Source organism: Polyodon spathula, chromosome 38 (genome assembly GCF_017654505.1).
Source record: "Polyodon spathula isolate WHYD16114869_AA chromosome 38, ASM1765450v1, whole genome shotgun sequence".
Classification (NCBI taxonomy): domain Eukaryota; kingdom Metazoa; phylum Chordata; class Actinopteri; order Acipenseriformes; family Polyodontidae; genus Polyodon; species Polyodon spathula.
Window position 1 is genome coordinate 2,773,313 of NC_054571.1, and position 12,788 is coordinate 2,786,100.

The window sequence follows — 12,788 nt, forward strand, 5'->3', positions numbered from 1 at the left end:
GGGGTGCGTCCCAAACATTAGAATCCATCGTTTGTATTAATAAGAGCTTTGCATTGCGGGAGAGATCGTTTTCACAGTGATTTCGGGACAGACTACATCCTAATACCTCCTTCTATAGGAACATCATTTAGATATTTTATCCAAGAAACTACAAGCATCGCAAAAGTCTACCGGAAGCCATAATAGTAGCACAGTAGTAGTATTTCATGTTAGATTTCGAAATGTCACATTTTTCCATGTTTTGTCCGTTTTTTGTGAAGTATCTGGAAAGCTACAAAGCGGCGTGCAACTCAATATGTTGACGTAACATTATTCAGCAGGTTTCATTCGACTTTATGAAGCACAATGAGTTCATTCTGTAGGGTGATGCAAAACTTTTGCCCATAGCTGTGTATCAGTAACAGACAGCAATGCAGCACCTTGTCAAGACCACAGTCTGTGTAATTCTTCTATTGCTTGTGTAAGGCAGACAGGCTGCCTAGACGGCTAAAAACGTGAATGGATTAGGTGTCTAACACAGCCTGATACCTGCTGTATGTGCACTCATTGATCCGCGCTGTGTGTGTGTGTGTGTGTGTGTGTGTGTAAGAGGCTATACGTCACTGCGACCTTCAAACGGGCTATACACTGTAGTCTATATTACATTGGCTTATAATGCTGTTCAATATGGGGAAACACAATGATACTAGAGGTCTGTTTTGTATATATTGTAACAGACTAGGGGGGAGGGAAAATGGGAAATGTAGTCCTGGGGTTAAATGGGTAGCAGAACTACATCCCCCAGAATACGTTGGGGCTTGGAATTAGGACCAGGATGGTTAGCGGTCGTGTAATAAGGAGCACCTGTCTGAAAATAAGCAGGCAGGTATTGAGGAGGTGTAGTATTGTGCTCCCGGTGTAGGGCCAGCATACCAAAACTAGACCCGTGTAATGTCAGAAAGTGGTACACTGTCAGATTTTGGTGCAGGTGCAATCAATCGCTACAGTCATGAGTTTTTTTTTTTTTTTTTTTTTTTTTTTTTTTATAAAATTTTTAAGCAAATGCTAAAGCTAATTATACATTTTTTTTTTGCAAACTTCAACTAGAAACAGAAAACCAATTTCTCTTAAAAAAAAAAAAGCAATTCCTGACGAACAAGAAAAAATGAGAAGTCACCGCAAAGCTGCACAAGTAAACACATTTGAGATGAGGTGAGGGTGTGAGGGTGTGATTGGGAGGGTGGGAGGGTGTGAGTGCCATACCGCTCAGTATATACCCCATCACCAAACCAGTGCCATACCGCTCAGTATATACCCCATCACCAAACCAGTGCCGTACCGCTCAGTATATACCCCATCACCAAACCAGTGCAGTACAGCTCAGTATATACCCCATCACCAAACCAGTGCAGTACAGCTCAGTATATACCCCATCACCAAACCAGTGCAGTACAGCTCAGTATATACCCCATCACCAAACCAGTGCCATACCGCTCAGTATATACCCCATCACCAAACCAGTGCCGTACCGCTCAGTATATACCCCATCACCAAACCAGTGCCGTGCTCAGTATATACCCCATCACCAAACCAGTGCCGTACCGCTCAGTATATACCCCATCACCAAACCAGTGCCGTACCGCTCAGTATATACCCCATCACCAAACCAGTGCCGTACCGCTCAGTATATACCCCATCACCAAACCAGTGCCGTACCGCTCAGTATATACCCCATCACCAAACCAGTGCCCTACCGCTCAGTATATACCCCATCACCAAACCAGTGCAGTACCGCTCAGTATATACCCCATCACCAAACCAGTGCCCTACCGCTCAGTATATACCCCATCACCAAACCAGTGCCGTACCGCTCAGTATATACCCCATCACCAAACCAGTGCCGTACCGCTCAGTATATACCCCATCACCAAACCAGTGCCGTACCGCTCAGTATATACCCCATCACCAAACCAGTGCAGTACCGCTCAGTATATACCCCATCACCAAACCAGTGCAGTACAGCTCAGTATATACCCCATCACCAAACCAGTGCCCTACCGCTCAGTATATACCCCATCACCAAACCAGTGCCGTACCGCTCAGTATATACCCCATCACCAAACCAGTGCCGTACTGCTCAGTATATACCCCATCACCAAACCAGTGCCGTACCGCTCAGTATATACCCCATCACCAAACCAGTGCAGTACCGCTCAGTATATACCCCATCACCAAACCAGTGCCATCGCTGCTTTGCCATTGAAGATATTTTGGTACCAACACAACACAAGCTTACAGAACACTATTTATTTTGCCTAAAATTTGTGCCCTGATAATTCGAAATGAACCAGCTCGAGATGTTAGTGGTATTAATGAAACTTGAGTCAGAGCAAGAGCAAGTTCATTCTCATCACAAAACAACGTCAGGAACTTGAAATGGGTTTGTGTCAAAAAAAAACAAAAAAAAACGGGACATCTCAAAGCGCTTTACGGGTAACTACTGTCCTCACAACAGGGCTTTCTGGAGAGAAGCAGCATCTTCAACCAAAAGGAAGAGGGAAACAACACAGTGAGCCAACGTCAGTGTTTATTTGTGACTAATTACGCTATTCTAATGCAAAGACAGTTTCCTTTTTGAAACGCGCATCCCACATCACACTGTCAACTCAGTCACACCTCCAGGGTACGTTTCCTTGACGCGACCTCTTTGTTTGTACTCTCTGGTTTTGCTAAGCAACACAGAACTCCGTGTTCACAGCGGCATGCTTTATTTAATTGCCGGATGGAACTGCGAACTGGTAAGTGTGAGGGGTGGAAAAGTTTTTCGCTCCGACGCCTATAACGAAACAAGGGCTGCATTAAAATACATCCAGCCGTTGGTTTGATTTTTCCTTTTGACAGCATTTTAAAGATGATAAACACACTACAAGAAACTTAAAATGACAAAGCATCGAGGAAAAGAGTGGGTGCTGTCGTGAACAATGCTTAGTGGTGACCATAATAAGACCTTTAGCGACCCGTCCGGAGGAAGGTGAGGTCCGTTAAACCACGGAATCCAGGAGGGTTCATTTCCCCTACTAGCCAGGTTCGGGGTTTTTGTTTTCCCTCTCCTGACCACGTTGGAACCGGAGCGAGCAAGCATAGCTGGGCCGAACGTCCTTCTCTCGTTCTTGAATTCCTTATGTTCTTAACCCACCTGTTATGTTTAAAATTTAGGTACATCTGTTATGTTTTGGGTTCATGTTGACCTGACTCAATTTCAAACTAATTTAAAACAGTCTTAGATTGATTAAATGTTTTTATTTGACTCTTTTCTGCTCTTTTAGTCCAGAAGCTTTGCTAAAACTTCTTTGGCTGCCAGCCTGGGAGCTTCTCATTCTGGAGTGTCTTTACCAGTGGGATGCTGTTGCAATACTGACAGAGAAGATTAGCCTCTGCCTTGTAGATAAATATTGTTTGTTTTGTTTATAAATATCTCCAGACAGGTGCAGCCATTTCCAGAGATAATAATACAAATATAATAATGGTAAAATAACAAATTGAAGAAGTTTGTTTTATTCTTGCACACAAATCTACACAGATAAACACCAGGGGTCACAGTGACCCCAAACATCTTATTTGTACACACGACCTGTTCTAAAAAAAATAAACATCTCAAAGGTTCTGCTTTCTGTGTATCAGTTCTTGACCCCAACATAGGAAAAGCCATAAAATATTATACAGAAAATGAGAAGAAAAATAACGTTTAAGCTGATTGGAAACTAGAGTCGGGTCAAATAGAACCGAAACCTAATAGGAGGGTTAATGTCTTTGTGTTCTGACTAGTTCTGGGAAAACATTTTTCTATCCCTTGGTTTAGTGTGGACTCCAACCTCAAATCACAAAGTGCTGAAAGCTGCTATTGACTAAGAACGAGTGTTTGCTGCTTTTTGCAGTGCGACGCTAACCTTGTATTTGTTAGAGCCAGTTATTGACCAGTCCTGTTATTCAATGCAGGATCCTACAGTTCTTTTAGAAAGCGCCTCCTGATTGATTGCTGTCCTGCCTTCAGTATTTGCCCACACAGCGGTCGACTCTGAATGAATCTCTAGGCTGTGGTAGTCTTCACTGTGATTTTCTTATGCATTGTGTGTTTTAGGTAGAGTGTGGGTCTCTGGTATTTTGGGTTAGTTTTTTTATTGTGTGTGGGGTAGGAGTATTAAAAGGAAGCTTTACATTAACAAAGCAGTAATTGCTTTGTGATAATGATTGGAATGATGTAATAAATGGTAAATAATCATTGTCGTTTAGTTGAAGGATAGAGCAGAGGGTTAGGGTAAAAATAATAAAAAAAAACAGTAATACAAAATGACTCGGGAATACAGCTCTGGATAAAATTTTGCCTCACCCTATAGAATGAACTTATTTCACTTCATCAAGTCGAATGAAACCTGTTGAATAATGTTAGGTCGACCTATTGAATTACACACCGCTTTCTAGTTTTCCCATATGCGTACCAAAAAACTGAAAAATTGAATGACATTTTATAATTTCTTTGATTACATGATTTTTAAGTCAAATATCTAAATGATGTCTCAATCCTAAAATTCTAGGTGATGCTAAAATTGGCATTTTAAGAAGAAACCTTTTGGAACAGCCGGCTCGGTTCCTTGTGATCCTCGAGGGGTTGAATGTGTTTTCTTCTGGTGAGGAGTCTCTCAGGGATCTGCTTATGAGACGAAACACATGCAGCTCTGTGCAGGTTGACTGAGACATCAGTGTTTCAGAGTCCCTGTTGTGTCTGTATCATGGCAAGCCTATGGAAATGACATCAGTTTCATTATTATCATTTCCTTTAACCATTTGCAGTCACACGTTTGAAAGATGCAGTGGAGAATACTCCTCTGTTCACAGCGTTTCCCTTTACACATTGCACACACCGGTTTAGGGAAAACATATTTACCTATTGAACCCTTTTATGGACAAGGGACATAAGCATCCCACATATACAAACCATGCTAGCTCTCTTACTTCTGCAGCGAGGAGGTGCATGAAACAGGGTTTGCAATGTCCCGACAGGCTGGATCCCGTCGTCTACACGGTTGGTTTCCTCCTCGCCATACTGAAGTCGCTCTCAAACGTATTTTAAAGAAGAAAGCGTTCGATTCCTCGTGTGCCTTAAAGGGTTAATTCTTGTGGTCTGTTCTCTGTCTAAAAGATTCTATAGATTTGCATGCATTTAGCATCATTTTCACAAAAGCATTCTCTAAACAGAAGAATGTTACTGTGAGAATATTAATACCTGCACTGGCGATCTGGTATTATGCAACACAGGCTTATGTAGTGTAACATTTATATATTCGAAAGCCAAACTAAGTTTAAAAAGACATGAATTAGGGTCTTTCAATAACAGTTATAGATCCGAGCTGAATGGGAAACTAAGTGCAGTGCTGTAAAGTAAAACCACATGGCATGTTTAATGTGTTCTGCAGATCTACAGTTCTGGTAAAAATGTGACCTCAAGTTCAATATACAAATAATATGTGAGTTTGCATCATTTATAGAAAAATCTAGATTTTTAATTGGCGTTCCAGTACTTTAAGACTTGGGGCTACACCGCTGGTTATTATGCAGAGCTCCAATGTAAACATGCTTGCACTGCAAATGTAAGAAATAGTATCAGGGAATGTTAGATTGTGCAAAATACTTCTTTGCATGGCTTTTCAATGGGAAGTGACAATGGTGCAAGGGTATGATCATTCCTCTGCTTGAGTAATACACTGCTATTATAATGGCAATGGATTTGAAGAGTACTAACTAGATCTTTAAGAATACCCAGGCAGGGGGTCTTGTTATTAATGGATGTCGCTAATACTGAACAATCCTGAGCTGGAAGAATTTCACTTCCCCTAGCTAATATTTAAATAATAATACAGATACAACACAGGCAAAAACCCTAAAACCACAACATTCACAGCTTCTGTATTTCCCAACCAGGGTCCTTGTGCATTTCAAACACGCGTTTTCCAGACAGAAGCAACATTTATTTTTAATCAGTCACATGATACTGCGTGTAGCTTAACAAATAAAAACAAAACAAAACACGGGAACGCCTTTGTTTACTATCTCAGACCCATCTGAACGGGAGTGTCTTGTGTGACACAGAGAAGCATCCTTTAACAGGAAAATGCCATTTGGGTTCGCACGGAGGTCGATCATCCTGACGGAATGCTACTAGGAGAGCCAGGGCAATGCCGGCATCATAGTGGCTTCGGATTGGCCAGTCGGTACACACACTACGCATTGATTATGGTTCCTTGTAACACATACGGTGCCTTGCTGCTGTAATTAATTACCAAGAAATGTTAATGGGTTCCTATCACTGTGAAATCACTGGTGTCAGAAATGGAAAGATCTTACAAAGGTGGAACCATTCTAGCAGCTTCGTAGTGCTTCCATATCCCTTAGACAGTACAGAACCATATCTAGGGCAACATCATTGTATTGTCAGAGCAGTGTACGGTTCTAGAGTCACTTCACAGATAGCAGCGAGCGTGCAATCAGCTCCCACACTGATACAGACACGTCGCTTCGCAGCTCGGCCACTATCTTCAGTATTTTGTTCATGTAGCATTATTCAATTTGCATTACATCACTCTCTTGGCGAGCATATGTCATTTGACCTTTAGGAATCTACAGTAGTGGGATTTTAAAATTCCCTGTCGCTTTCTCTGCTTTGTGAATTTCAAAGGGGAACTGAGATGGGGGAATCAGCGAGTTTCTGTATACAGAAACCAGAGGACAAAGCAACGTTCTTGAACCTGGGTAAGTTATTGACTTTCTAAATGAGTTTCCGATCATAGCCAGCAAGCAGGAGGGCTGTGCTAGTGGCTGTCAGCCCGTGGGAGTTCTTTCAGAATGCCCAGGGTAGAGAGAGGGGAACCATTCCCCAAATTGAAATGTTTATTCCACAAAATCAAAAACTAGGGAAACAAGTGACTAGAAATGAGAAACATGACTGGTCTGCAGGGCAGTAAAGTGTCTTTATATATCCAACTGGGGCTCAAGCTACTCGCAGGCTAGAGAGTTCACTGTCTCATTCCCTAGTAAGCAAAAACAAGACTTGTAGAGGGAATAAAACAAAAAAAAAAAAAAAACTATAGGAACTTCATTTAGATCTTGTATTTAACATCTGTATAATCAGAGAAACTATGAAGCCATAACAGTAGTGAAGTATTGAAATTATTCTTAGATTTTGTAACATCTTTCAATTGTTGTCAGTTTGTGATTAAGCATATGGAAAACTGCAAGACGGCATTATGGAAAACTCCAAAGTGATGTGTAATTCAGTGTGTTAACATTATGCAGCAGGTTTCACATGACTTTATTCAGCAAAATGAATTTGTTCTACAGGGTGATGCACGCGCATACCATACCTTGCTCATGTAAACTGTTACCATTGCATTGTGTTTAAGTGACCCAGAGCTGGCTGCCACAGGAATGTATTAGAACAAGATGCTATCTGGTGTGTTGCAATGCAGTTCTTGTGCATGCTTCAGCCTGCCAACTGTGAGCAGTAATCACACAGCTTCAAAGCTAAAACTTTCCAAGGACTGTTATGTTTCAATGCTCGGAGTCCCTGTGTAATGAGGGTTAACCACTGCAGAACCCTTCAACCGCAGGACGGTTCCCGCGGAGGATCGTGAAGAGTCTCCGTGAGAAAGCCAGGACTCCGGAAGCCAAGGAATAGTTCAGTTTAGGAGAGGTTGGGCCCAAACGGTGTAGGGTTTGCGTAGAGTAGAAGGTTCCTGGAGCGGGGAACGTTCCTTTTTAGTGAGGCCAGCGCTCGCCATTCGTGTGGCAAGCTTTTATTTTGTTTTCTTTATTAAACGTGACTCTAGGGCTACCGTTGCTGGTTCCCTAGTGTCAGCGATTGCGCTATTGAATCTGCGCGCCTGTGCGGCGTGTCAACACGCACGGTGTCTGCGTTCAGTGAGGGCACACACACGTGACACCAGTACCCCCTTTTCCAATCACACACCGCTTTGTAGTTTTCCAGACAACGAAAAGCTGACAAAAACGTTGAAGAAATGTGACAAGCTTGTAAAAAAATAAAAAAAAATACATTTTCAAAAAATGCCTGAGAAACCCAATTGCGACACAAAGAATCTTGAAAGATTTATTTATTTGGATATACCAGAGCTGGTTGAATAAAGCAGCCTCCTGTCTCCCTGTCTGTCTTCGCTCTCTGACTTCTACCTGCTACTCACCTCTATTTGAACTCTGCAGTGCCCATCTCATACCATGCTCAGCCAAGCCTCTGTATTATGGCTATTATTTTTAAAATCCAGCCTCACAAAACACAATCTTTCATATGCACTGCATTATGTGTTGCCAGATGGGAAAAAAGTATGTTTGTACAAGTTACCTAAATGAAGCAGCTTGTCTCGTTATAAATAAATAAATATATATATTTATATATATATATATATATATATATATATATATATATATATATATATATATATATATATATATATATATATATATATATATATATTTTATCCTTTGAGCATTAAGGATTGGTCTCACGTCTTCTATTTTAGTGTGTTTCTTTCCATTTTTTTTTCCCTTTCCAACATCCTGCCACCCAGACCAGAGTCCTATTTTTGTAACAGCAGCGAGAATGGAAAGGTTGTGTGTGTGTGTGTGTGTGTGTGTGTGTGTGTGTGTGTGTGTGTGTGTATGTGTGTGTGTGTGTGTCTGTGTGTGTGTGTGTGTGTGGGTGTTTCTGACAGCTGGGGAAATCCACCACACTTCCTTTTTTCGGTGACATATAAACTAGCCTGAAGGAGGCTGCTGTCAGTTTGACACTTCAAAGAGAGACGGGAACACTGCCTCAACGAGACTTCTCTACAAAAAGGATTTTTTTTTTTCTTTCTGACCAGCCAGAACCAGAGCTGTTAATTCATAACAGATTGCCACCGCCGGCTAAACTACCTGGACTGCGTGGATTTGAAAAAGAAACAAACAAACAAAAAAATGACTTCGATTAACCCAGAAAGCTTGCAGAAACATCCCGGCAGCAGAGGGCTGGAGAAATGCCTTTTGGGATCAGTAATCGTGCTTTTCATCGCGGTCGCTGCTGCCTGTGTCTTCTTCTTTATTGCACTACAAGGGATGCAACTGGAGACGGAGCGGAAGAAGGACCTTGATCTTGGGCAGGTATGTTATTCTCCGCATCATCGGGGCTGCTTTCAGATTCAGAAAGGGGGCTCTGTAATTGTAGTCTGTTTATATATATATATATATATATATATATATATATATATATATATATATATATATATATATACTGGTGTACTTTTGAGATGTGTGCATAGAGATGTGGGCGTACTGTATAACCCCCTGAAGTCTTTAGCCCTTCGTGCTTTCTATGTAATCTCTCTGTGCTCGAAGCTGCCTGCTTGTACAGCCAGCCCTGTTTCTCTAGCACTTCTACAAGCCTATAGTTAAATATAGTTAAAGTACAGTTGTTTTTTTCAGCACTGTGCAGTGACAGGCTGTAACAGTTTGCAATTGAAATACTCAGGCAGCGTTGCTGAAATGCAGCTTCCACACCTCTGGCCGATCGATATGCGCACTCTCGTCATGCCATTAGGAATGACCTCAAACTGCTGTTTGGAAGATTACCGTTATCTTTGTATTGTATCTTTTGTAGTTTGATGACTGCGACCGCAGTGATATTAATTGCGTTGCAATGCGTGAGTGTAGAGCAGTGTAAAGCCGAACCCTTTTTTTGCTATGACTGTGTTTTTATCTCCATAGGGTGTTTCTACACACCCAGAGAGATGGATAGATATGGAGAGGGGTGGCTTTGCACTTTTAGAATCATCTCATTGGCAATGCAGTGGCGCTATGCTTTGGTAGCAGCAATGGGACCATTGTAAATGATATTGTAGCGATCTCGGTTAATGCAGGCAGGCGCCTCACACAGGGGGCGAGGCAATCCACACACAGGCGGAGGGCGGGCGCGAACCCTCTCTGCACTAAAGCACAGCGCCCAGCCGGCTCCTTTGCAAGGAGCGCATATCGGGCTTATGTCTTTGTATGTGATTACGTCACCTACCAGCCCTGCTGCTGCCTTCCCCCGTGCACGCTACACTGTGAACCAAAAGCTTAAAATTCAGTAGGGTACTGATACCAGCCAGTGTGCAAGCATGTCAGGACTTCCCTGCAATGTTAGTCCCAAGTCCACAGTGTTGCAATTGTGGGTGAAAGCTCTTGCTTGCTAAGCATCCTGATAGACTTTTTTTGTAAATATGAAGGCTGTTGTAATGTCCACATTTGTTTTAAAAGTTTTTTTTTTTCTTTCTTACAGAACTGCGCCCGTCTTCAGGCAAGGACTGGTAAGTTTGGGTTTTGCTTGTGGTATATGTGTGCCTTTTTAACACTAACATACAGAACATAAGAGAGCACTAAACAGATGAGCAGGCATGTGGTAGGGTCTCCAGCTGAAAGACAGGCAGGAAAACAGAGTCAAAACAGACAGAAGTGCCCAGATTATTCACAAGGGGGCGTCAGACTGCTTTCCTAAGCATGCACATTGCTGGCCAAAAGCATTGCATCACCCCACAGAATGAACTCATTTTGCTTCAAAAAGTCAAACCTGCTGAATAATGTTACGTTAACATACTGAATTATACTAAACGAAAAAAAATTCAAAAATGGGACATTTCGAAATCTAACATGAGATGATACTACTGTGCTACTGTTATGGCTTCCGGTAGACTTTTCCGATGTCATTTTGTAGTTTCTTTGATTGAACAATGTAAAGTAAAAGATTTAAATTATGTTCATATAGTTTTTTTTTGTTTGTTTTAATTCCCTGTACGATCCGAAGTGATTCAAAACATTTGGTCCAGAGCTGTAGAGCCACACACTGCCTACCTCCCTATGTACTGCAACTCATTTGTAGTGCTTATAAAATACACCAGACAGAGGCTGACAGTTATACTGAAGTGTGTGCTTGTTTGTTTTTTTCTTGCAATGTCTGCCACTGACTGTAGCTGTAACCAGTAGACCTAACCTCCCTTTCTCTGGTGTCTTTTGCAGTGCTGCTCAGCAACGTGACAATGGAATGGATAAGCGACAAGGGAATAGGCCAAGTTTTTGTGGGAGAGCACTTCAGCTACGACAAGGACTTGCACATGTTGAACACCAAAGCACAAGGCGTGTTCTACTTGTACCTGCAGATGGCAGTCAAGTGCACTGGCCCCTATTGCAAAACTGAAGGCAGGGTCACCGTCACAGTCTTCAATTCGGAGGATGGAGATGGCAGCGTCGCCCTGGAGTGCGTGATAGACATACCCGCAAACGGCACCTTGAAGCCCATTTCCAAGAACTGTGTCGGTCTGGTGAATGTGAGGAAAGGCAACAAGATCTATGCCCACTTGACCTTCTCGGGGGAAGCCACAACAGACTGGCAGCTGGACAACACTGATTTCGGGATCTTCCTGGTGTCAAAGTAGGACGCTGCAGTGAATAACATGGTTGGAACAAACCGAGGAACTTTTCAAGAAATGACATGGTTTGGGTGCTGATCAAGGGTGATTTGCTCTTCCGTGGTCTTCTCACAGTTCCTCTCCAGGTCCTTTTGAGGCTTGGGCGGTACACACCATTGTGTTTTCCCAGGAGGATTATTCTTTAGCGGGGTACCAGGGCATTAGATGCAACCCAACAGGGAGCGGGACAATACGGATCTCTCCATACACACTGCTGAAAAGGCAGTGTAGAGATACCCTCAGTGTTTGGTGCTTTTATCCGTGAGACAACTGGGGTTTGAATCTTCAATGCTAAGTGACTGTATCATTTCCAGCACTGTTTGTTAAGCAGTATAATTTATATGTATTGGTTTTTTGTGTGTGTGTGTGTACGGAAAGCACTACTTTTCCTGCCAATAGGAACCCCAATGTTTTGTTTTCATGAACCAGAACTGTACAGGTTTCAGTTGAATTGGCACAAACAGCCCAGTATTATGGATCAGGTCCTTGCAGTCGCATTGTTGGTTCTTGAAACCCTGTTTAATGTAAAGCAAGGAGGCACTTTAACTGGATGCACTATATATAATGCATGGTTACCGTTATTATTTGTAGCTTGTTTGGGTAGTTTTCATCCACTCTTAGCAAATAATTTCTACTGTAAACATCTGTTCATAAGATTTGACAGGTTTGGGAGGTGCTGGCTTTAAGACAACACACCTGCTCTTACAGACCGCTTCCTGTTTCCTGTCGGTTTTCTCACAGGCCTTGTCCTCATCTGTAAAGGAAATGCCAGTGACTTCACTTCCTGTTTACTGACGAATGACTTCAGCACTGTTTTTTTTTTTCTTTGTCAGCAATTTGACGTCGAAGTGAAACTGGATTTTCTGTTTCAGGAAAAAAAAAAAGTACACTGACCGCCACAGAACCAAAACCTTTTTTTTTTTCTTCATGAAATTCCAATAGCTGGTTTTATAATTATTACGGCTATAATAATAATAATAATAATAATAATAATAATAATAAATAATAATATATAGAGAACTACATACAGCTATGGACAAAAGTTTAGCATCACTTAAAATTTTAGGACTGAGAAATAAATAAAAAAAAAACAAACTATATGAACATAATTTAGATCATTTGTTTAACATCATGCAATCAAAGAAAATACAAAATGATATCGCAACTAAAATTCTACCAGAAGCCATAGTATTAGCACAGTTTGTCATGTTAGTTTTTGAAACATCACATTTTTTCAGTTGTTCTCGATTTTTCCTTAGTATCTGG

The 12,788-nt window shown here is 41.7% G+C and overlaps 1 protein-coding gene across 1 annotated transcript; it reads left to right on the forward strand.

Moving 5' to 3' along the window:
- Positions 1 to 8,790: 8,790 nt before the first annotated feature.
- LOC121304583 (tumor necrosis factor ligand superfamily member 9) lies at positions 8,791 to 12,516 on the forward strand. Its single transcript, XM_041235786.1, has 3 exons — positions 8,791 to 9,183; positions 10,340 to 10,367; positions 11,074 to 12,516. Exons 1-3 carry the CDS (start codon positions 9,001 to 9,003, stop codon positions 11,487 to 11,489), a joined length of 627 nt encoding a protein of 208 aa, XP_041091720.1. The 5' UTR covers positions 8,791 to 9,000; the 3' UTR covers positions 11,490 to 12,516.
- The last annotated feature ends 272 nt before the right edge of the window (positions 12,517 to 12,788 follow it).

Coding starts and splice junctions, on each gene's coding strand:
- LOC121304583 (XM_041235786.1), top strand. CDS start 9,001: ATGACTTCGATTAACCCAGAAAGCTTGCAGAAACATCCCGGCAGCAGA. Junction 9,184..10,339: donor AGGACCTTGATCTTGGGCAG/GTATGTTATTCT, acceptor TCTTTCTTACAG/AACTGCGCCCGTCTTCAGGC. Junction 10,368..11,073: donor CCGTCTTCAGGCAAGGACTG/GTAAGTTTGGGT, acceptor TGTCTTTTGCAG/TGCTGCTCAGCAACGTGACA.